Source organism: Zychaea mexicana (assembly GCF_025766255.1).
Source record: "Zychaea mexicana strain RSA 1403 chromosome Unknown BDB00scaffold_8, whole genome shotgun sequence".
Lineage (NCBI taxonomy): Eukaryota > Fungi > Mucoromycota > Mucoromycetes > Mucorales > Lichtheimiaceae > Zychaea > Zychaea mexicana.
In genome coordinates, this window is record NW_026516671.1 from 1 (window position 1) to 22,940 (window position 22,940).

Below are 22,940 nucleotides of genomic sequence, written 5' to 3' on the forward strand. Positions count from 1 at the left end.
GCATAGGCGTATGTCGTTAGTGATCTCTTGATATCCTTTACGATATCTAGAAAGAGAAGGTCTGCTTATGATGCACTTAGAATGGATGTCTTGTCACAAAAAAAAAAGGCACCTGGCAGTGGCAGGTGGAAACGAGCGGATGGGCGATGATAGCGGATAGTGTTATGCAAGCTAATCAATACTTATCATCAGCTGGTTCGGGCACCGTTTCACTGTGCCGATCCACGCCTGCCGGCTATCGCACATGCGATGAAGACTGCTGTCTTCGCACGTCGCTTTTGCTCCCAACCCAAAACCACTCTTCTATGCATCGCCATCGTTCAAGCGATCTGGTCAGCACATTGGTTTTTCATATTCGAAGGCCACCCTTTCATTCCGCAGGCAGTAGCTGCTCATGCCACTGCCATCTATCACCGCACATATAAATAGGTTTCTCTTTTCCGTCACTTCTCTGTTCCTCATTTTCTCATACATGTATTCACACCCAATAGTCCGTCACTCCTCTGGACACTCTGTTGGGAATAAGTTCTGCCTCCAGACCATAAAAAAATACTTATGATCAGAATGATTGGGCGTGTACCACCTTAGGAAATAATTATCCAGGAATTATCCAGGAATTATTCAATTATCCATTTATCCAAATTGCAGCAATTTTAGATAAGTTTGGATAAGTTTGGATAATTTTGGATAATCTTTGAATAACATTTGAATAATTTGTTAATAGCTTCTAGATATGTATGTTCCCAGATAAACAATAAAAGCCATCCTTTCTGATTTGAATCATATAATTATGATGTTTATTGAAACGCTACCATTACATCTTTGATATCTATTTATTCGCTACACAACTGCCTATGATCTCTGTCTTTTGGCTGGCCGTCCACGCTTTTTCTTTGCTGGATCCGTGCTTGTGCTTAAGGCCTCGCTGTTGCTTATACCAACCTGCTTTGGTGGTCTTCCATACTTCGGTTTTGTTTGACTGGGAACTATAAAAATTGGAAATCAGTGCAAACATCATTTAGCTACCAGCTTACCATCTTGACGTTTCAAAGAGCTTGTCGCTGCTGATTCTTTACTGTTTGTGACTTGTTGTGTTGGCAGCTTGTTGACCGCTGTATTCGATTCTTCACGCGCACCTCCTTGTACATCCTGTTCATCGCTGCTTTGATCGCTATCACTGGACAGGGCTGCATCCAGGTCCAAGTCGTTATCGGAAAATGGAGCATCGTGCTCCTCCAGGTCTAAACCATCGCTTGGCTCTCGATTCGATAAAATATCGGTGGTGGTCAAATCGATAGACGATGATCGTTGATTGTCAGTATGCGAAGGGCTGTGAGCGAAGCGTGGTAAAAATTGGCAACAAAATATGACCGTATAATTTATTAGTTTTTACTCCTCGTTATAAGAATAAAATAGAATGAAATGGAATATCATACCTGCTATCAAGGAAAAGATTGATTTCACGAAGTATTTCAGATGTACTAAAAACCACATTGCTTAATCAGTTAAATATGTTAAGAAGATTGTAGCTGCTCAGTTGCACAGCATACCTGATGTTGTTAATTTCTTGATCAGCGACAATGACTCCTAATATGAGTATCATATGTTAACTAACTAACTCAACAATAACAATTTCTTTCTTGTGTTGTGCTAATATCTTACCTTTTCCTTTGCAACGTTGAAATGCACGCACCATTAACAAACGAGCTCCCCAATGCTCTACGCACGCCTTCAATGGAAACTCGTCATTCACAACATCTTCAAGTAGCACCATGCTTTCACTCTGGACGTTTTTCGGGACGTCACACCATGTATCGCTAGGCGATGATTGTGTGGTGTATCGTTTGCGCAAATCGAAAACGATAGAATCAGCAAAGGTGGTGACGTTCTTCTTGAATGTCGACAAGTAGTAGTCTTTCCATGGCTGATTTAACTGCGTTGTCAAAACATCCTTAGCAAGCGCTTCGAAATATTGCCAGTTGAAAGTGGTGATAGCTTTGCCGTTGCTTTTCCTTGGTTCCATTGCAACGCGTTTGAGCGTCTTTTTTGCAAAAGGATTATCGTCGCTTGCTGCTCTTGGATAATTTTGCTGTTGATGTTTTTCGAGCATGCTGGCTGAATTCACGATCTCGAGCTGCTGGTTGAACTTTTCCTTGACTGCATCGAATTCCAGATTGATCTTACCAAGTGCATTGCTCTGCTCTGCTTGCAAAGCATCGATCTTTGTTCCGATAGACTTAAAACCTTCCTTCATTTCTTTCTTAAACTCCATAATCAGGGTTAAAAAATTGGAAAGTAGGTTCGCGACGTTTTGCTCGTTGGACATGATTAACTCGAGAGAAATAAGCGAAAAGAGCAGTTTTTTTTTTTTTTTTGTAGGTGACCGTGGTCAAGTTTTATTTGCCTATACGTATCGGGAACGAAAGAGATATAGACAAGAGATCAAGGAATAAATCGGAAACAATGAAGAGGCGGAATCGATGAATGACGAAGGTCAAGAGCGTGGCGGAGGGCGACGGAGCGGATGGTTGGAACAGGTGTGGGTGTGCTTCGGATGCTTGGTGGATGTTATGCGTGTTTTTTTTTTTTTTTTTTTTTTTTTTTTTTTTTGTATATAATTATGTACAAGATAGATGCAAGACATGTAGGTAGAGTTAAGGCGGTTCATAAGATATCAGAGGCCGAGTACAAGTGATGAGGAAATGAATATCACGGCAAATGTTGTCGTGTAAGAAGGGCACTTGATCAAAAACATAGCGCCAGTGAGCAGACCACAGACTCTGTAGGATACATGAAATGATCATGTGGCTACTGACTGCGGATGGATTGGAGGGGAAGGATAAAGAAAAGATTGCATGATGGACTTGTGAAAAGGTAGGAGAAAAAAGGAAAAGGTCACACCAGATGGTGTACCATATAGTCCACTTAATAGGGCAAGCATATAAAAAATGAGTGATAGTATCGGGAGTATCCGAACAGAAAACACAATTGGGAGAGGGGAATGAACTTGGAATTGTATAGTGTAGGATGGCTTTACATGAAATTTTTTGATGGAGTGCACGATACCAGACATTACGAGCGGTGTGAGACACGGGTTCCAACCAAAATCGCTTCCATTGTCGTTTCTCCAGAGGCTCTATAAAGGAAGAATTTGGATTATTAATGAGTTGTGGGGTTACCGTGCGACGGAAGAGTCGAGTAGATAAGGATTTTAGGGGGGTAGCAAAAGTGATACTGGCTAGTAGGGCCTCAATAGAGGAGTAGAAAGGAAGAGGTGTACTCGGAGGATTTTGATAAAATTGACTAAAGAAAGGGTAATAGGACAAAAGTTGTGACTCAATGTGCTGAAAAAATTGGATGGTAATGTTGCGGTGTGAGAACGAATGATTAGGTTTGCGAGTCAGAGTGCGGGTTTGCAAATTCATATCAAAGGCATCAGCTACTGTAACTTTGTTCTTGGCCAAGCGACCAAGGACAGGGGGCGGGAAAAAGAGCAGTGGTAGAAAACGCGAAAAAAAATTTTCAGGGCTTATTTCCTAAACCCAGCTGCATAAAGGGCTATGCTATTGCCCTGGTACCTTTTGCATTTACTCTTGCTCTCTTCAGAATGTCAAACCAACAGCACGGAAGGGTTTACAAGAAAACCTGCGTTTGCGGCTATCTAATCAGTGGTACACGTGATGACATTGACCTTCATAAACAAGAGTGCATACAAAAGAGGATCGATCGTCTTCGACCAGGAGCGATGCTCTCAAGCAGCATTAACAAAAGAAGAGTGAGTTGAAGCTCATGTTATTTAGCTGAATGAAGTCTATTTAGAGCTTCTAAAACAATTGTATTTTTACGGTAGCTCACTGCTTATGACCAAGTCTCTACCATTGATGCAGTACAAAGATCAGAATCTCAAAACGCAGTTGAAGTAAGCATTCTTATATTTTTGCTATGGTTTGAGTATAGACAATTCCTTAATACTCCTTGTTTTTAAGGACGGTAGGAATGAAGAAGCATATGATGATCAACACTTTGACTACGAGGACTTTACGGATTCAATTGATGAGATCCCGGAATCGTCTACGAATATACGCGACTCTCAGCCCAAAGAACAGCAAACGTTGGCTTCTGCAGTCTTACAGGATTCACGTAACATCATCAATATCTCTGAAGATATAACAGCGAACACGTCCTCTCCCACGACCGAAGTCGCTTATGCGTCCTCTACTACCGACACGTCCAGCGCAACAAAAAGCAGAGTGCTGTCAAAGAAAGCAAAAATATACGACATGCGCCGGCCAACGTTTCACAGCGAGGAAGAACACGTTAAAACGAGCATTAAAAATTACGCAGCAGCAGTGAAGCATCAAGGATCCCGCGAACTCTATGAGAAATGGACCAAATGCTTGAATGGGTATACTCAAGGAGTTCTGCCGCCGTTGTACAGTTACAACAAAGCAAGGCAAGCATTGCGTGATTCGTATCCGATCAAGCCAATCGAGTACGATGTATGCCCGAATGGCTGCAAAATGTACATTCCCAGTGACGACAGTTTGCAATGCGAATACGAGGGCTGCCATGCACCTCGCTACCGCAACGACGGCAAGACGCCGACGAAAAAGATGCAGCAGCTACCGCTAAAAGAACAACTCGCCCTCTTTGTCAGCGACATAGCTACGCGTGAAATGCTCAGATACAGATCAAACCGCCAATCATCCGACGATGTCATGATTGATATTTTCGACGGTGCTGTGTACAAAGATATAAAGACGAAAACAAAATTATTCGAAGGAGACATGGATATAGCTTTGGCTCTTTACACCGACGGCTTCCAGAAAGCCAGACGCGGCAAGCATTCCATGACAATCGTCCATCTCGTTATCCTGAATTTGCCTCCAGAGAAACGAACAGAAGACAAGAACATGCTGCAAGTGTGCATCATCCCGGGACCCAAAAATCCGGAAGATATGTTCAGTTTCCTGGATCCGGCGCTTCAAGAGCTTCGTGAGCTGTGCAAGGAAGGAATGATTGTCAAAACGGATACCGAGCATATCAATATCACAGCGCATCTACTTTTTGTCGGTGGTGACATTCCTGCAGTGGCCAAGATGGCAGGACATGCAAGCCATAACCATTATCACGGATGTCGTTTTTGCACAATTCGTGGTGTTTATCAAGAGGGCAGAATGACCTATCCCGCTGTAAAGAAGAATAGACGAGGAAGTGGTGGCAGCGAGAACAACAGCAACAACAACAACAACAATACCAGCAGACAAAGAGCTTATACACGCTTGAAACCGGTTATTCGAAAATCAGCGACGTATCGATCTTCAGATTCACGCATGGGTCAGAGCAAGGCAAGTCCTTTTGCTGATTTACCGACGTTTCACGGAGCAACTTTCTTCCCAATCGATATTATGCATAACCTTGGCCTCGGCTGTAGTAAGCAATTGTGGAAGATGATCTCAGGTGACTACGGCAAGGATGGCAATCCGCTCTACTTGAAGCGTGCTGATCAAGAGCTACTCGGAAGTCGAATCGCTGCTTCGCGAGGCCTGACACCACCATCCTTCGCTGGAGATTGCAGTGATATAGCTTTCCAGAGTGGATTTTACCGAGCTGTAGATTGGATCCATTTCGCGCTCTATTTTGTGCCTACAACTTTACTTGAATTTTACGACGATCCAAGCACGCGGGAAGCACTTACCAGCTTTGCGACAATCTACAAGTATGCTTTCAGTCGAGAGATCAACAAGAACCAGATCATTTCTCTCAAAGATGCTGTCAAGGTTTGGGCCAAATGGCTGGATACTCAAGTCGAGGCCCAAAATATGAGCGCGGCTGTTTTCACCATTAACCAACATTATCTCAGCCATTTGCATACAACGATCGAACGGAATGGACCTCTACCCTATTTAGCTGCTTTCAATATGGAACGCGCAATCGGTGAAATTAAGCGTCGCATACGATCAAAGATCAATGCAGGCGTGAACTCAGGCAATGTGCTGGTGGATCTGTCCGCTGTACGAAGACGTAAGCGACTGGAGCGCGACGACGACAACAATGACGACGACGACGAAAATGATGAAGATGAGGAGCGTCCTAACCATGCGGTCAATGTTATAAATAAGAAGTCGAGGATGGACGTCATTTCAATCTCGGATGATCGTGACAGCCCGGAGATTTGGGGTCCTTTTGCGGAGCAGTCGATACAAGAGTTGCACTGCAAGAACCAACTGCGCCATTTCTGGGCGTGGCACAACGAATCTTACACTGGTATCAATATCGACGTTGATGAAGTTGTAGAGACTGGGACTCGGCTGCAAATGAACAAGAATACATACGGAGGCAGTGTGCGCGAATCGTTTGTCAGACTGCATATCGACGTGGATATCGACAGGAGAATCAGCAAAGCAAAGGTAAATCCAGCCAAAAGACAATATGTTGGAGATATCAAGTACTTCTTTAAACACGGCTGCATTGTACGTGGAGAGTACTGTGAAAAGCTGCTGGCGTTCGTGAAGATATACAAAACTGTCAAGGTAAGTGGACCATGGCCATACAAGACTGATAACGGAGGATCGAAACATGTTGTAGTAGACATCGAAAGCATTGTAGGATTTGTGGGCAAAGCTAAAGGCTTTGACACAAGAGAATACGTATATTGGTCTCAAAACAACAGTCATACAAAAAAAGAGCTACCTTTTGATTATAACTTGGATTTTATACCTCGTTAAAAAAAATAAAATGCTTGTTTGACTATAAAACACATATTACTGAATATTAATGCATCATGTTTGAGTGATTGATAAAATCGTTTATCAAGAAATTATTAGAAACGTGAATAATCTTGAATAAATTTTTGCAAAGTTGGATAATTCCTTAATAATGTTTGGATAATCAAATAAATCCTTGATAATTTTTGGATAATTGGATAAAACCTTAATAATTTTTTTCCAAGGTGTACTAGTCTTGGTTAGCGCCAAGCTCAAGCCAGGGATCAAAGGGTCTCGGTACAGTGTCTACCGTCAATGTTGCTTATGTTGAATACGAGATTACTTTTGGATTTGTACCGCGTCGATATTGGGCCGGTGAACAATAGCTTCGGATGATAACGATATATTCGCGCAAGGTGTTGGCGAAATATACATCATTTTTGGTTTGGAGTAAGTATGTGCTGAATGTCGTATCCAGCTTCCTGATGGGATAAGTGAGCCATTGTAGAAAGTCTCGGCCGTTGTTGGATTAACCATGGTGCGATGTGGTGGCGTGGTTATTCGGTTTTGCAGCATGGAGAGTAGAACTTCGCCGCGGCACTCAAAGCTGCTTTGCCCAGAAAGTTGTTTGACGCACTTCCATCGCGTAATCTCTTTTAAACTTGACATTGTCATCTTCTCTGATGCTGCTGTTGTTGCTGCTTGACTTGAGAAAGTACAATTCATTGCGAAACGTAATGTCGTAGAGCCGTCGTAAAGTGTCGTGAGCATATTGAATCTTGGTTAGTTGTCTGCTAATTTACGCGTACTTTGTGTATTATTAGTGATTGAGACGAGGCGATAGAGTTAATCCAACCGTGGTGGCGGTTTGCTTTGCCCAGTTGTTGTAAAAGACCGCTTGGCAACGCTTTGGACTGTACATATGAATTATAATCCATACTAAGCACATACGTAGAGCATGTACCTTGATGTGGCTGTTACAACTGCTCCCAGACCTCAGTGACGACATAATCACAGAGAAAGAGGAAGGTATGATAACAGTGCGCATCATTCTTTTAAAAGTCATTGCATCAAAGCAACTATCCTTTAGTTCGAACGCTTCTTTTCGTATACAAAAAGGCGACAGTCTTTTCAGTTCGGCACGAAAGTAATGTGGCTTCTTCTTATGTAAGCATCTTGTCACAGTACCACTAATCTCTGTTGATAAAATATTTCTCACAATTTCAACCATTCCTGGCACTTGTCTTTTACTTTTCCTCAGGGATGTGTTGCTGAAACCTATGTGCACCTTCTGGCTTGGCGGGGTGCACGTACGTACCTTCCTATTGGAAAACAAGCGGCGACGTTGTCGGGACACGCCCTGCATGATACCGGTGGAAACCTTCGTAGGACAATAATACACGCAAATCACACACGCCTTCTTCTTGACCGCTTGACCGCTTGACCGCTTGACCATGTCTCTTCTGCACATGTTTTTTTCTTCCCTACCCTTTGCTTTCTCACATGATTTTGAATGACGAATCACAAGTCAGGTGACGTGTTTTTTTAAGACAGGGGTTTGAGTTCAAAAAATGTAAATACGCCCACATTTTTCAGGCCATTCCCTTTTTCTCTTCACTCTTTCTTTCCTTCACTTTTCTTTTCCCTTCACTCCCTTGGATCCTCCTGGTCTTTCTCTTGGCTCTTCCCTTGGTTCTGGTCTTCCCCTCGCTCTGGCTCTTCCCTTGGTCCTGGTCTTGCCTCTGTCGGTCCTGGTCTCAGCCTTTTTCCCGTGGTCCCCCTGGCTGCCTATATATAAAGCGAGCAATTTCGCCTTTCTTTTTTCTCTTCTCTTCAGTTCGTTTTGGTACAGCTTTGATCTGTAGTACAGATTCACTGTGTGGTGCCATGATCGGGTCATTGCTTGTGCTGGGGATTGTCAAGAGGATTCTGAGGATTGGCCGGATTCAGTGGTCCGGTCATAGGAAATCTTTTGCAATGTATCAGTGGGAATGTGGTCATATACTCCGGCCGATCGTGCACCTTCGGGTGCATGTGATGCCAACGGTATATGTTGGGATAATTAGAACGAGCTTTTTATTATTATTACTTATTATTTATTACACACAAATAAGAAAATGATAAACACAATAAACAAATCTTTCTCTTCTCGCACTCTTCTTATAAACGTTTTACCGCTTTTGCTTCGCCTTTTTTTTATGTGCACGACAAGTTCCTTATTTTTTTTTGCCCACCCACAGCTCCGTGCTAAACAAAGCGGGGAACAATGACAGACGACAGTAACACGATCACAACGCGCTTTATCACACTTTGGAATGCACTTTGCACCTTTCTTTTTTTTACATTTCTGTGGTCGCGTAGTTCTGCTCGCGAAATAATCGAAAGGAAAGAATTTGTTGGGAGGGTATGGACTCCAGCAACAACGGCGCTTAAGGCAAGCTGTTCTAAGCTGAGAGAACCAGTTTAATGGTTTGTTTCGCTCGCCACGCCCCTTTCAACCCCTTGATTAACCGAAAACAGCCATGCTGGTCTATAATTTGACAATTTGTTTAAAGCTGCCCACATCCATCATTGCGGGCTTGGACGATCGGCAATCGCTGATTGCCGTGGGCATATACTCGTATGAGAAGACGCTGGCTACGGCGTTCAGCACACATTTACTCCAACCCAATCCAATACACGCTCAGTCATGCTGGTGATAAGATATCCTTTCTTCTGATTTGAATTCGTCAATATAACTTGTGGTGACAAAACTTCCGTTCTGAGTGCATCATCGGCTCCCTTTTCTTGGTAAATAATCGTATAAGAGATTAAGAGATCACAAATGACATACGTCTATGCATCATATCGCGTCAGTCCATATCGGGTTATAATAGCCTTACATATGCTGGATCATCCGAATATAATGTTTACGTGCTTTACACAACTCGGTTGGATTGTCTCTATGCGACAGTGCTTAGCTTATTGCCATGGTAATTGCTGTGTATGCTTTTGCTTGATTTTTAGCCGAGTACCTTATTCCGATGATGATTTAGGTAGTGTAATGATGTGTTTTACCACAGTGTATTTATACATGTGTTTGCGCTCTGTATTCTCTTTTATAGTATAATAAAATCTGTGGCGAAGGTATTCTACCGATATGCAAGCACACCATAGCCAGTGCTTATTTTTATGTACTTAATACATAGGAGTTGACGGTTTACTTAAATGCAGGATCCGTCAATTCTCACACCTCTTTGAATTTCACACAAAAATCGGGAATCTTAGCTTTGAGCTGTTGTCAGGTTACAGTGCCGCTGCGGGCTGCTCAACCCTGTTGATGATCTCTCCATTACAGCAAACAGCGCAATACTCTTCCGTCGACCATAAGATAAGACATTTAAAAAGAAAAAGAAAATCATTCGACGAACCGCCGAAACCCTCTGCTATCAGACATCCACGTCGAAAGGCTCAGCACTATGTTGTGCGAGCTCTACTGTATGAGATGCGGGTGTTATTGTTGCTCGCTCTTTCTAATCCTGTTCTTGCTCACCAGCGTTGCTGCGCTGCTGCTGCTGCTGGTTGTTGTTGTTGTTGTGATGGAGATGATGGTGGTCAAAACACTGATACGTTTCCAAGATTTATGAGTCCGTTGAAGCATCACAAACTGCTGATGACTGCATTCGCAAAGTACTGGTGCTGTAAAATCGTGTGTACGACAAGCACGATTCAGCCCCGAGGAAAACGTGCTTGTCAAACAGATTGCTGAAATTTGTTTTCCATAGCACAGTGTATGTATCCCAAGTTTTTTCTCGTGTGTATGTCCGCCTTGGTCAATCCGGCGCTATAAAGTCCATGTTTTCTATATACTCGAAATAGACATTGCGTAGGTCTAAACAATTGCTCAGCAGTTAAGATTTGTGAACGCGATATGGTGAGTGTAACATCAAACAAACAAAAGAGACAGAATAAGTCAACGAGACCCGATGGGATCTAAAACCGGGTTATCATGATAACAAAAGTACTCACCAGCATGTGCATTGAACATATTCATTGAGCTCATCCGAGTAAACGTCTCAGATAGTAGCTAATGTGAATTACATGATCTATATTATGACAGCTTCTTCCTGAGCATAGCTAATCCGTGTAGCATCAAGATCTGTCTGGATGAGGAGATGTCCGCACATGTGAGGATATAAGGGAAATCACAGCAATCTTTAATGACGGCTCAAAGGATATGATATGTGTTATTTATCATATTCGACACAACACTCCAAATGCAAACTACCCTCCCATCTGCCTTCCGTAAAGCCTTTTCGTAGTGATCACACCATGGAAGTGGTCGTCTGTTTTATTTTCCATTGATGTACATAATTTTTATGGCTCATAATATTGCTGCGTGATGAAATTACCTATATGTTGTATATAGTGTACGCTTCACCCAACGACATCTACTTCCTTAATCCTAATCCATGTAGGAGAAGAAGACATGTCGTACTTGGCAAAGAATTCTTACGACTCCTTCAGAGAGACGATGTCGTGTGCTGGCGGCAGGATATCGTGTTCGCGTGGCTAGTATAAGTATACACTTTCATTGAGACGATTTAGAAAATTAACTTAAAGACATCATTATGATACGAGGATGACTCTTGGTCTTTTATTTTGTATGAATATATCATCAGGTAATAGAACATCCCGTCAATATATAGTTGGTACAAGCATTATTTGCAGACAAGCGAAAGGACTATCAAAGAAAGAAGTTAGAGAAAGCCATACTTGGAGTATATAGTAAAAGCAAACAACAATTGAATCAATCACTCACCACGTATTTCCAGAACAGATCGTCGCGGCCCCTACCCTACCCTCCCATTGCTGGGAGAACCTCCACTTTCGTCTGGGCGAACCTCCACTTTCGTCTGGGCTCCAGAACCTATCATAGATGCAATTATCCCCTCGCTCGCTCTTCAGACGTTTTCTTGTGTATATTTTGCCACTAACCGTTCTCTGTGACGCCTCCTCTTATCCGTGTACGTGACCTCACCATACTGCCCAATCCCGTATGGCTGCCTGCTACGGCGGCATGACCCTGACAGTCATCGCGTTTAGTTGTGGCCGCGCTCCACTGCATAGTCTCTACGTGTTGCCGACCCGTGCCCCGAACCTAACGTCTATGCGCGGCCGGTGGTCAGTTTATCGAGTCATTTCCAGGACTCAGCAAGCGGTCACAGGGAGTACAGGATCAAGAGGTGGGCGCAGGTCACGATTTACTGGAGAGGTGCATGCGCAATCGAACTTACCATGCTTTCGCTCTTCCACTCGCAAGGTAAACCAAAATTTCTTTCAGGCCTTCCGACAAAAGAGAAAAAGGTTAGGCATCGCCCAATCCGCGAACCAATCCTGATAAATCTTAACAACTACAGCAACGAAGGCACGTAGAAAATCAAGTTATTAAGACGTAAATACCAGAAGAATGCTACCCTAGTTGAAGAAGTACAGAAAAAGAATAGTTACCCTGTAGTCGTCACGCATATCCGTCCGCCGCCGCTACTACTACTACTACACACGCAAAATCAACGACAACGATTAAAAGAAACGTTGGTGACGCATTGGAAAAAAAAAACAAGTTGGAGATCATTGAAATTTGAAAGGTGTTTTAAAGTAGGAGGAAAAACTTACACTGTAAAGGTCCCATAGTACACCGCGTGTGTCAAAAGCATATTCGCCGACAAGGGTTCATAAGGAAAGCTAATTACGAATGGAATATGTTAAGAAAAAGAACTTTTTTAAAAGAGCGAGTGAGGAAAGGATTGGAGTAACTCGTTAGCGCATTGCTCTACTTACACGCCCAGTTTTGTTGCCACCACGGTTCTTGTTGGAAAAGAAGACAAGAGTGGTCGTGTTGTTGTGACGGAAGAACCTTTACTTGACTGCCAAATTATTGAAACAACGACACAACCACGGCGCACTGCCTAAGCCTTTCTGCTTTTTTTGCATGGGATATCAAAAAGAGAGAAAAGAGGTTTACACCTACACCGAGTATCTCTAAGTCTCCCAGTTCATGCCTCGTCTGCATTACACCCAGGTTTCACCTTGGGACTAAGCTCCGCACCCTTTGCAGGTACCACTATACTCGCACGGATAAACTATAGAAACGGATATATCATGATCCAAGCAACGTAAATCTTATTACAACATAGCAACCGTTGCCATCGTTACTTTACCTCACATGCTGTTACAACACCCCGTGCGTAGCTTATATAGCTTTCACTATGTGTTTGTTATCAAAACACACCTCCCCTGAACCAACCCTGGCTAGTAGTACCTCCGCCTCTTGTGTGACCTGTATATACTTCAATCCACTTCTTGCACGATTAACCATCATCTTCTCGTCAGTGCATACGCCACCGAGTCCACATTTCTTTCTCTTTGTGATCCCATACGTATTTGAGCATTTTAAACTCCAACCGTAGAGAAGGGCCATTTGCCATAGCCCGCTTATCTTTATCATCCCGAAAGTAAGGCACACTGACAACATCTTGTCAGGTCACAGCTAATGTTTTGAAGTCGCCGTAATTAAACTGTATGTACATGGCATGCTAAGAGCAGATGGCACAACTGAGAGCTTTATAGTGATATACGTTCAAAAGTTTTGATTTTATTTAACGTCTCTTTGAACACTGCGTCTGGGGGGGACATTTTGCTCGAGACAGGACTGAGGGGGTTATGACGGGGTAAAAACCCTGTGTATGGCACAGGAAAAAGGTTGTGAGTGAGAAGACTGAGTATCTGCTTTAGTTTAGCTGGATGAGAAGATACAGGTGTTGGATATGTATAGTTTAAGACCTGCAAGGGATAACGCATGGATATACCATGTTTTGCTGCTGTGTCTTACGAAAAGGTGACAGAATCTTTGTCGGTAACATTGCAAATTGCGAAACCGGGCGTAGCTTTGTGATAGATTGTCTGTATAAGGGCAAATCAGTGATGTTGATCTTCCTGTTCCAGACATATCAATGATGGACGTCAAAATTATTAACCCGATGGCAGCCATGCTACTACCCTTTCCTAACTTGATGCAAGTATCTTTGCCGACACCTTTGGTGACACCAATTCAGCAGAACATCTCCAAGCATACCTTGACTCACCCGGCATATGATAACATAGCCTGCAGAGATTAGTCAATGATAGATCGATCATGGCAACTGTAACTCAAGCCCTTTTGTCATCGTTGTTAAAGTGAATATGTTAGCAAGCCATCGAAAAACGATGCCTACTATTTGTAGTGAACGTGTCTTTGACATATCTGCTTTTTTTCCTCTAAGACATGTATTATTTTTGCTTGATCATACGGATATCATAGTGGACGTACCCGTAAGGTTTTACAATTATGATTGTACATCCCCTCACATTAAGGTCTTATCTGATCATTTGTTGCGGATGAATCATATCAACTTAGTTCAATAAGTGATGCTGTCCCGCAGCAAGTCACCAGAAATGATCGAACGCCTATCACGAGCAAAGATTTAGTATGTATGATCGCTAATTTCTCTTCAACTCTGTATTGCTTTGATTTGCACTACATGCTGTCTTGAGCACTAGGTATACAATTCATTGGGTTATCTTTTTAAAGAAAAAAGAAAAAGTAGGCAGCTGTATAAAGTTTGCTAATTGCAGCATTCAGCTATTTATTTTTTGAAGCAAATGTATATTATGTACGAATAGAAGAAATAGGAAAAGGGAGATATAACAGCTACAGTATAGTCATCGTTTATATGATAGCTATTCTTAGAGATCTGCTACATTTAAGTCCTGTGTAATTATCAAACACTCACCAGATGCTTTTTAAGCCTATGTTAACTACTTGAAGCTGTTGTCGGTTCGCTTATGATGAGATGGATTTTTTTTACAGAGGACTAAAAAGAAAAAGTTACACTAATAGTATTGTCGCCTCGTACTAGATGTCATATGGAGGTACAAAGAAACGCACGGAGATTAGCGGTTAGTATAGCGGGTTCCTCAATTGAAGCAAGAGCTACAGTGGTATGTAAATGTTATATACCTGCGCGACGACCTGCACGTGCTCTGGGAATGGGAACTGTTTCTACTGTGATTGGGTCTCCTTCATCCAATAAAGTTCTTGGTACACCTGCGTATCTACGTTTGCATCAATGATAATATACAAAGATGTATACTGTCAGAGGCCTTTGTCGCTATCAAAATAGCACACACACACACAGAGAGACACCAAGTTAGTATTATAATGGTACCGTTGGAAGTTCAGCTCTGTTCCGAATCGATTCTTGTAAATTTTCTCAAATTGTTCTTCATTGCGGTGGTGAATACGCGGAATAACGGCACCATGTCTTTTCTTGAGGTGGCTGAAGAATCTTCTTTCCTGAGCATTGCTATAGCTTCTATTGCAGCCTCTGTAGGGGCAAAGCAGGTCACCTTCTACTATAAGCATATATAGATCAATCTGTAATAAGCAAACGATCACATAAAATAAAGTACTCAATTATCACCGAAATGCTTTAGTCTTACCTCCTTCGGGAACCCGGACCGGCGCTTGCGCTTGTAGCTCTTGCCGCTGCTGTTGTTCTTGATGTCTTGATGATCCTGTAGAGGTTTGATTTTGTTGCTCCTGAAGTTGTGATGAAGGTCCTACAGAGGCTCGACTTTGCTGTTGTGGTATTGGTTGCTGCTGACCTCCTTGGTGTCTTGACGATAAAGCGGAAGACGCTGCTGTTTGCGGTTGTTGTTGTTGTTGTTGCTGCTGCTGTTGTTCTTGGTGCGTCAAAGATGATGCTGCAACTTCATTTGTTTTCGTACGCTTTGGCGACGACTGCTCCGGTGGCAACTCTAGTGATAGCCACAAAGGGGATGCTCTTGTTAGTACGCATCCACATTAATGAGTGTTTCAAGAGTTAGAAGCCATTTGTTGTCTAGCATTACCTGTGTTTGGTTGTTCAGTTACGCCACTGTCATTCTCTCGAGCACGCTTTCTGACTAGTGGCAGCGATGCTGATGTTGATGGTTGTTCGTTTAGTGTCCGTTGCGCACTTGGTTGAGTTTCTGAGGTATCGATTGCAGTGGGGTGTGTTTCTTGTGACGCTGGTGGTGACTCGACGAAAGATTTGCCTGTGGTAGTATTATATCAGGATAAGCATCACATAATAACTTTATCTTTTCGACACAAATGACCCCCTTCTAGACTTACGTTCACAAGCATTCTCGGTGTGTTCTTCTTTCACCACAGGTGCACCCGCTGTCTCTTGAGCTGCTAGTTGGTTTTGCCCTTGCTGATTTGAATAAAATGTCGCTAATTCTTCTGTTTCCATTCGTTTTGGGTTTTTTCCCTCCAATAAACACGCTAAGGATCACAAAAAGAGATGTAGTAAATGTTAGTGTGTGTTTACACCGTGGTTGCAGAAAATATTTCACAATATCGATGCTCTGACTTGCCTGTGCTCTGGTTTTCTGACTGGCCCGTATTGGCGCCATTCTCATAAGAGTCGTCTGTATGTCCCGGAACTCCGGCCTGGCGAGCGCGCTTCCGGCCAACATAATCCGTTGTTGCTGCTGTTGCTGTTGGCTCTTCTTCTGTTTGGGCCTCAGCGGCAGCAGTAGAAGAGGCAGAAGCATCTCCAACCGAGGACGAGAACAATGGTGCGTCTACCATAATATACACAGTGAGATAAGCATTGAGTTCTGCAGTTACTTTACTGTTCGATTTAACCAAGTACTTTGATTCTTACCCGGCGTAGTGAGTTCAACTGCATGAGTGGTCTCAACACTTGTTGATTCGGTTCGTTCTGGAGTAGGAAATTGAGTACTGTCCACAGTTGTTACGACACTTTGGTCTGAAAATGGAATGGTTAAAGAATATCAACTACTGTTGCATTGTCTAGCGTTCTTACAAGACGCGTAATTATGTGCATGTATTGCGTAATCACTGGTTGAAAATAATAATACCTGCATCCAAGATCGCGTTGAATGATGGGTCGTGGGCGTCGAGCTCAAGATCTGTTAAAGTGTTTTGCTCAATATTCCACATTACAGCTTCACTCGGTGGAGAATGGAAGAAGAGTAGGTAACAGCTCAAGGTGCAAGTTCAGGTGAAATAAGTGCGACTGCGCACCGGAGTTTAATATACTGGTGCATGATGCTACTGCGGAAAAAATGGAGTTGAGGCTCCTTTTACTTAGAGAAAAATAGACCAGCATTGCTATATAGACAAAACAAGTAGTACACATTTATACATTACTACAGGAAGCACTATAACTTAGAATGAGAAAAGTGTGTCTAAAAGTTATATCATACAGGAATCTACTACTGTAAAGAAGGAGAGTGATGCTAAGTTGTGACCTGGTAATAATATTTGAATAGCTTTCCTGATATGTTTGGCACACTCCTTTCTATTTCCTATTAATATTATGAGCTGTTATAGAATTAGAAATAGAAAAGGCAGTGCTGTGAAAGAAGAAGGGAAGCGTTGTGATCTGGATGTTAATACTAAGTGCAATAAATATAAAAGACGGACGAAAAGAGAAAATGTTATCAAGGCGCTTTGCATTTCAGTCGCTTGGTTGTGTATGGCAAGTGCAACAAAAGGCCCTGTTGCCCTAGATCTATCTGATATGCCTATCAGGAGTTTATAGGCAGATGTCACATTTACTTATTGAGATGACAGCAAGCAGATCACAGCACCGGATTGCTTGTTACAAGTCAGTGTAGCTGCTTTGACCTGTTGTCAGTTTGTCTGTGGTATGTAATAAAGTGTATAAAAAAAACCTACAAAGACTTCAACCCTAAATTACAGTACAGTAATCAGCTTTATACGTACCGATCAAGCATTGATTGAATAGTGATACCAATTCTACCCCAATGCAACAGAAGGACTGACTCGCTAATAAGCCAAATCACCACGTCTTTCTTAAACTTGTAGTTTGGTCCAACAGAGATTCAATTATTAATTATTAGCAGTGTTGCTAACAAAACTCACACACACACAAAGATAAACTGCGATAACAGTTTTGGATTCTGCTTCCTGCTCCCAGAAAAAAAACATAGGAACGAAACGAAACATCGTATGCCATGTAGATAACTGTTTATAGGAAACTCATCAAATCCGAATCGTGTGCTCGCTTATTGTTGATGAAGAAAAGGCTCGTCTTTTTTATTTTTGCTCCTGAACATATAAGCTGTTAGGTCTAAAGAGCTTACAGTCTTTATGAAGCGAAAGAACTGATTGACTGAAAAAGGCGGCAAAATAATGAAACAAATACAATTAGCAAAATTAGCCCAAATCTCTCTCTTTTTTTGCATTTAGTGTGATTGTTCGTCGATTTCTGTGGCTGCTTGCTGTATTCTAGCATGTCCTTTATAGCTGCAATGTACAACAGCTGACTACTAGTGTATATAATGAGTGCATGCAAATAATACATAGTGAATCACACTTACCCGGGATTTCCTTATTAACTGTGTTGTGTTTTTGACACAGTCAATAAGGAAATAAGTCAGTTATATTCGAAAGTGTGACGATGTGAAAGGTTCTATAGACCACATTGACTTGAGGTGAGGTAGTCAAGCTCCTCCTGAAGGCCATGATTTTTCGCTCTGACCGATACAACGGATACAACGGATACAACGCTTACAACGCTTACAACGGATACAACGCTTACAACGCTTACAACGGATACAACGCCTACAACACTTACAACGGATAACGGATACAATGTTTAAAACGCTTACAACGCTTACAACGCTTACAACGCTTACAACGCTTACAAGGGATACAATGTTTAAAACGCTTACAACGCTTACAACGCTTACAACGGATACAACGTTTAAAACGCTTACAATTACAACGCTTACAACGCTTACAACGGATACAGCAATTTGCGAAAACTCACAGAAGCTTTGTGCCATGAGTTACTGACTAGATTCAATATATCCTCCGAGCAGTGGCAGAAATACATAAATAACTTGACGATCCATTGGTACCCCGTACATATCAATGCTATTGAGAGCGATTTGTGGATGATTTGCTCAAAAGGGATAAACGTATGGTGATGCTTGACTAGCTTTTGTATAATTTTATCCACATATGATAGAAGCAAACGATTTCTTCGACAGCGACACAACGGTGCTGTTTTTCTAAGCGATTGAACCCACTTACAATGCAATGAACCGTAACTCTAGGCCTAGTAGCTAAAAATAGCTTGAGATAATAGACCAAACGAATAGCGCTAGCTTACACATTGTACGAAATGTATATGATATGCGAGGGGTTTTTGAACTACAGCTGCTCGACAAAAAATGTGCATTGTTTGTATTACAAGCGCAGTTGTTTCACTTCACATCAATTTTCCTGTTATCAAGCGCGTATCCAGCTAAATAGTAACGTTCAAAAATATCGACTTTTTTTTCCTGAAAAACAAAACAGTTGGTCGATCTCTATTTTCTAATCTCAAAGGTCTTCTTGACAATATTTAGACAATCACGGTTTCAGTTTCAGCAGCCCAGCATTTAGTAATTCTTCTGCAGCCAGATCGGGGAGGCCGCTAAGCTCTTTATTGCTACACTCTCGGTTTTCTCTTCACTTTTAACACTTGACAGCGCAATTATTTAATCCACCTCTCAATGAAATTTGAAGAGAAATACGCAGAAGCCATCAAATTGGTTCGACACCGCATAGCGCGTGGTGAAGACATTGTTATTTATTCAGCGCAGTTCCACGGCGTATTTGACCATTCGCCGTGGGCTGGTGAGTTGGTAAGGAGTACTTTTAATAGTGCAGCACGTTTACAAAGAGAGAGAGAGAGAGAGAGAGAGACAGTCTTTCTATATAGGAGACTTACACATTTTTATTGCACATAGGACGTTGAAGACGAAGAAGAAAATCAAAGTAGAACAACGACCAGTCATAGCGATGACCAGAAAGGGTGTACATCATCAACAGTGTCTACGGCCGACGACGAACCGCTAAGCAAGAAAGAGTAGGAGAAAAAAAATAGAGTGCTGTGTTGTACATGTAATGGTTTTGCTAAAGTGAAATCAAAGCTATAGCGGGCCTGGTACTTTGTCACGATCGTCTTCATTCCTCAGTAGCAGTGGCAACGAGGCAGACAAGGTATAGTGCCAGTATGATGCATAAGTGATGATACATTCCTTTTTGTTCTATGCGGCTTAAAAATATATATCCGTGTGTGCGTGTGTGTATATAGTCATCATCAGAGGATGGCCTCTTTAGAAAACCTTACGAAAGCAAAAAACTCATGCCGACAAGGAAAAGTAGACGTCCAAAATCCCCCTCACGTGAGGCATGATATCCATCTCTCAATTAGATCTCTCTCACACCTCCACACATATGTTTTTCGCCTATCATACAAAATAATACCGTGTAAGTTTTGAATCTAGCCTTTCCACCACAACTGTAGAATGTATTTATATAAAGTAATAGCAATAACAAGAAGAAGGGAAATGTACCGTGTGCGTTGATCTGAGTGAGTGAGTGAGAAAGGAAAGGAAGAAAGGAAGATTATGCTAATTCTCGAGGAGTGGGGCTCTGCCACGAATAATCCTTGTATGTAGCCAACAACTCGCGCACCTTATCCAAAACCTTTGTTTCCGTTTCCGTGGGCTTCTCCAGATCCTGTTCACGGTCCTTGACGCGTTTCCAAGCAGCCAAAGCCTTCTGCACATCCTCCTTGTTTTCCAATCCAATATACGTCGTGTTGAGCTGGAAGATATCGCGGCCAGTGAACGCAAACATGGAAGCGAGCTCGGAGATATTCAAACCGTTTTCTTTGGCGTATTCTGCACTCTGCTTTGCAGCATTACGGAGTTCGGCATGGGCAGGGTGCCACTGGGGTGGGCCGGCATCACGGAACAAGGCCATGCCTAGCGGCGAAGCATTGGCAACATAGCGGACACCAGCAGCTCGGAATTTAGGGGTATATTCGGCCAATTTTGTGTTTTGGAGCGTGTAGTGGCAGTAGGACAAGATCACGTCCAAAGGCTGACCCTTGGCTGCTTGGTGTTCGGCAATCTTGAGCAACACGGGTAATGGATATGCAGAGCAGCCAACATACTTGATTTTGCCTTCAGCCTAATTCATATTAGAGTAGATATACGAGAACTTGGTGTTTTAATATACTGTGGTCTCAAACATCCCCAGTTATTCCCTGTGCCTCTGTGATTGCAATAAGCTTGAATATACCTTTAGTTTGAAAAGAGCTTCCAGAGCTCCACCTGGTCCCACAACATCCTGGAAATCAACAAACTCGACATCGTGGCAAAGCACGAGATCCAAATAATCCGTGCGCAACCGACGCATGCTTTCCTTGACGCTGTCCAGGATACGCTCGGCACGGTAGTCAAAGTCCTTGGTAGTTACGCCATAGCGGCCCACTTTGGTTTGGATATAGTACGTTGAACGTGGAAACTCGTCTCTGACAGCTTCAAGTGCATCGCCCAGCACAAACTCACTGGCACCATAGTATGGAGAGGTATCGAATACATTGATGCCTACAAGGTCTCGTAAGTAAGCACATGGAGATTCTTTCTTATTTCCGTTCTTCACATACAATTGAACTGATAAGATTTAGTAATTTACCTCCTCGCAATGCTTCGCGACATGCCTCGACGGGCCAGTGAGACTCGATCTTGTCATAGGTGCCTGAAAGAGCGCCAGCGCCAAAACCTAATTCTGAAGGACGGAAATCCGTTTGACAAACAGTTTGCTATTTATACACACACGCCAAAAGGTATATATTAGAAAAAGAAAAAAGAATGGGAATGAGCATGACGTTTATAAAACTAATCTCGAACCTGAGAAGTGGACATTTTGGGATCAAAAAGCTTACCTGAATACCAGAAGTCCCCGCCGGGCTTTTATAGCTTAAAAGCGTGCGAATAAAGTGAATAATGTGTCCGAGCATGAGGATGATGAGACCTTTTTTATGGTTGATTAGAATAGCAATATCCTCTTTGTTCATCTTCGTCTCTTTTATATGTTTTTTCGTGTTTTTGAGGCAATGTTGATGATAATCTCATCATCATCATCATATCCCATCGTTAGTGCTTATCATCAGTGTACCATCTTTATTTCTTGTTTCAGCACTATTCTACATTGTATGCATTCGCTATTGACAAATGGAGCCTGCATGATCTGATTACCATTTCTTGTTAGAGCAGAGAGCTTATTCAGGCTGCCTCCTTCACACACTCAGGGCTTTTGAGACAATCAAGGCTGCTTTTCCTGGATAGTCTAGCATTTGAGCCGGCTAACGTTTGCCACTTTGCCCACAGATCACATTTTCTCTCTCTCTCTTTTGCCCCTATCTCTCATTTCTAGTGCGCGCGCCTCCCCCCGTTCTTTTCGGTCCACATTTACTTTTTTTTGACAATATACTCCAGCCATGAAATAAAGCCATGTCCACAAAGAAAACGACTCCTACTGCAATTCGCAATCAAAGAATGTACGAGCGGTACGCGTTCAATCGTTGGGGAGATTCCAAGGCATTCCCGATCAGTGCACCAAGACTTGTTCAATACATCAAAGGCAGACAAAACGATGGATGGAGATATGTGTCTTTGAGACACGTATTGTATGGCCTAGATCGGCATCCAGCACATGACAAACACTGGTTTGAGCAAGTGTACCGTCATATAAGCGTCCAGGAAGCGCTCAGAGAGTTTCGTCTTTGTGAAGCAGAAGCGACATCAAAGACAATGCTCCCAACTACTGTTGCCCAACGGCATAAACAACAACAACAACAACAGCAGCAGCAGCAGCAGCAGCAGCAAAAAGGAAAGACACGTAAGACTACTTCTGGAAAGATCTGTTGTCGCGTTGGGAAAAAGGGTGTTGGTAGAAAAGGTTGGTCTATATACGTTTTATTGGGATGCGAGAACCGCGTATGTATAATAGTGGTCGTACGTTATACTCGACAAATGCTCATTTCTTTTGTAAGGTTTCGTTGTGAACGCCTCAAGCGCTACGAATACCACAACCACAACCAAGAAGCAGCAGCACAATCCCAAAGTACGAGCCTTTCCGACACATCGCATCGCTGTGGTCATCGAGTCACCCTCCTCCATCCTTTTACAGTGAAAGGTTGTCAATAACCAGCTCCTCCATCTCTTATTTGTGTATTTAGCTCCTTCTTATTTTCTTTCTCGCTTCTGTAAATATAGTTTATCTCTCTTTGCACATAGGCGTAAAAACATATTCCGAATAAAGCTTATATT

General features: G+C 42.5%; 9 protein-coding genes across 9 annotated transcripts; 4 read left to right on the plus strand and 5 right to left on the minus strand.

Moving 5' to 3' along the window:
• Positions 1-243: 243 nt before the first annotated feature.
• On the plus strand, positions 244-528 carry BDB00DRAFT_803091 (uncharacterized protein). Its single transcript, XM_053121990.1, has one exon. It carries the CDS (start codon positions 250-252, stop codon positions 427-429), a length of 180 nt encoding a protein of 59 aa, XP_052983821.1. The 5' UTR covers positions 244-249; the 3' UTR covers positions 430-528.
• Positions 529-1,425: 897 nt separating this feature from the next.
• Positions 1,426-2,370, minus strand: BDB00DRAFT_580441 (uncharacterized protein). Its single transcript, XM_053117931.1, has 2 exons — positions 1,663-2,370; positions 1,426-1,587 (listed from the first exon to the last, which is right to left on the minus strand). Exons 1-2 carry the CDS (start codon positions 2,324-2,326, stop codon positions 1,502-1,504), a joined length of 750 nt encoding a protein of 249 aa, XP_052983822.1. The 5' UTR covers positions 2,327-2,370; the 3' UTR covers positions 1,426-1,501.
• A 207-nt stretch (positions 2,371-2,577) lies between these two features.
• Positions 2,578-3,486, minus strand: BDB00DRAFT_803099 (uncharacterized protein). Its single transcript, XM_053121991.1, has one exon. The coding sequence runs from the start codon at positions 3,423-3,425 to the stop codon at positions 2,655-2,657; it is 771 nt and encodes a 256-aa protein (XP_052983823.1). The 5' UTR covers positions 3,426-3,486; the 3' UTR covers positions 2,578-2,654.
• Positions 3,487-3,680: 194 nt separating this feature from the next.
• On the plus strand, positions 3,681-6,835 carry BDB00DRAFT_784499 (uncharacterized protein; the record flags this gene model as incomplete). The annotated part of the gene is made up of 5 exons (XM_053120467.1): positions 3,681-3,775; positions 3,851-3,919; positions 3,995-4,316; positions 5,721-6,533; positions 6,818-6,835. 5 exons carry the CDS (start codon positions 3,681-3,683, stop codon positions 6,833-6,835), a joined length of 1,317 nt encoding a protein of 438 aa, XP_052983824.1.
• Positions 6,836-7,180: 345 nt separating this feature from the next.
• Positions 7,181-8,146, minus strand: BDB00DRAFT_803108 (uncharacterized protein). Its single transcript, XM_053121992.1, is given in 3 exon segments — positions 7,181-7,441; positions 7,532-7,906; positions 7,924-8,146. 2 exon segments carry the CDS (start codon positions 7,771-7,773, stop codon positions 7,309-7,311), a joined length of 375 nt encoding a protein of 124 aa, XP_052983825.1. The 5' UTR covers positions 7,774-7,906; positions 7,924-8,146; the 3' UTR covers positions 7,181-7,308.
• Positions 8,147-11,367: 3,221 nt separating this feature from the next.
• Positions 11,368-12,165, plus strand: BDB00DRAFT_580613 (uncharacterized protein). The gene is made up of 5 exons (XM_053117932.1): position 11,368; positions 11,527-11,717; positions 11,793-11,907; positions 11,933-12,009; positions 12,107-12,165. The coding sequence occupies exons 2-5, from the start codon at positions 11,626-11,628 to the stop codon at positions 12,120-12,122; spliced, it is 300 nt and encodes a 99-aa protein (XP_052983826.1). The 5' UTR covers position 11,368; positions 11,527-11,625; the 3' UTR covers positions 12,123-12,165.
• A 2,273-nt stretch (positions 12,166-14,438) lies between these two features.
• BDB00DRAFT_580860 (uncharacterized protein) lies at positions 14,439-16,805 on the minus strand. Its single transcript, XM_053117933.1, has 9 exons — positions 16,659-16,805; positions 16,442-16,546; positions 16,149-16,358; positions 15,904-16,056; positions 15,639-15,824; positions 15,228-15,545; positions 14,954-15,140; positions 14,746-14,840; positions 14,439-14,640 (listed from the first exon to the last, which is right to left on the minus strand). The coding sequence occupies exons 1-9, from the start codon at positions 16,738-16,740 to the stop codon at positions 14,600-14,602; spliced, it is 1,377 nt and encodes a 458-aa protein (XP_052983827.1). The 5' UTR covers positions 16,741-16,805; the 3' UTR covers positions 14,439-14,599.
• A 2,523-nt stretch (positions 16,806-19,328) lies between these two features.
• BDB00DRAFT_868160 (uncharacterized protein) lies at positions 19,329-20,014 on the plus strand (the record flags this gene model as incomplete). The annotated part of the gene is made up of 4 exons (XM_053126437.1): positions 19,329-19,460; positions 19,566-19,684; positions 19,755-19,818; positions 19,913-20,014. 4 exons carry the CDS (start codon positions 19,329-19,331, stop codon positions 20,012-20,014), a joined length of 417 nt encoding a protein of 138 aa, XP_052983828.1.
• A 212-nt stretch (positions 20,015-20,226) lies between these two features.
• On the minus strand, positions 20,227-21,533 carry BDB00DRAFT_881529 (NADP-dependent oxidoreductase domain-containing protein; the record flags this gene model as incomplete). The annotated part of the gene is made up of 4 exons (XM_053128085.1): positions 20,227-20,796; positions 20,908-21,215; positions 21,304-21,430; positions 21,519-21,533. The coding sequence occupies 4 exons, from the start codon at positions 21,531-21,533 to the stop codon at positions 20,227-20,229; spliced, it is 1,020 nt and encodes a 339-aa protein (XP_052983829.1).
• Between the last annotated feature and the right edge of the window lie 1,407 nt (positions 21,534-22,940).

Coding starts and splice junctions, on each gene's coding strand:
- BDB00DRAFT_803091 (XM_053121990.1), top strand. CDS start 250: ATGAAGACTGCTGTCTTCGCACGTCGCTTTTGCTCCCAACCCAAAACC.
- BDB00DRAFT_580441 (XM_053117931.1), bottom strand. CDS start 2,326: ATGTCCAACGAGCAAAACGTCGCGAACCTACTTTCCAATTTTTTAACC. Junction 1,588..1,662: donor TCAACGTTGCAAAGGAAAAG/GTAAGATATTAG, acceptor TACTCATATTAG/GAGTCATTGTCGCTGATCAA.
- BDB00DRAFT_803099 (XM_053121991.1), bottom strand. CDS start 3,425: ATGAATTTGCAAACCCGCACTCTGACTCGCAAACCTAATCATTCGTTC.
- BDB00DRAFT_803108 (XM_053121992.1), bottom strand. CDS start 7,773: ATGACTTTTAAAAGAATGATGCGCACTGTTATCATACCTTCCTCTTTC. Junction 7,442..7,531: donor CTATCGCCTCGTCTCAATCA/CTAATAATACAC, acceptor CTACGACATTAC/GTTTCGCAATGAATTGTACT.
- BDB00DRAFT_580613 (XM_053117932.1), top strand. CDS start 11,626: ATGCAATTATCCCCTCGCTCGCTCTTCAGACGTTTTCTTGTGTATATT. Junction 11,718..11,792: donor GCCTCCTCTTATCCGTGTAC/GTGACCTCACCA, acceptor CATCGCGTTTAG/TTGTGGCCGCGCTCCACTGC. Junction 11,908..11,932: donor TTTCCAGGACTCAGCAAGCG/GTCACAGGGAGT, acceptor CAGGATCAAGAG/GTGGGCGCAGGTCACGATTT.
- BDB00DRAFT_580860 (XM_053117933.1), bottom strand. CDS start 16,740: ATGTGGAATATTGAGCAAAACACTTTAACAGATCTTGAGCTCGACGCC. Junction 16,057..16,148: donor GTCAGAAAACCAGAGCACAG/GCAAGTCAGAGC, acceptor TGTGATCCTTAG/CGTGTTTATTGGAGGGAAAA. Junction 15,141..15,227: donor GGTCCGGGTTCCCGAAGGAG/GTAAGACTAAAG, acceptor ATATGCTTATAG/TAGAAGGTGACCTGCTTTGC.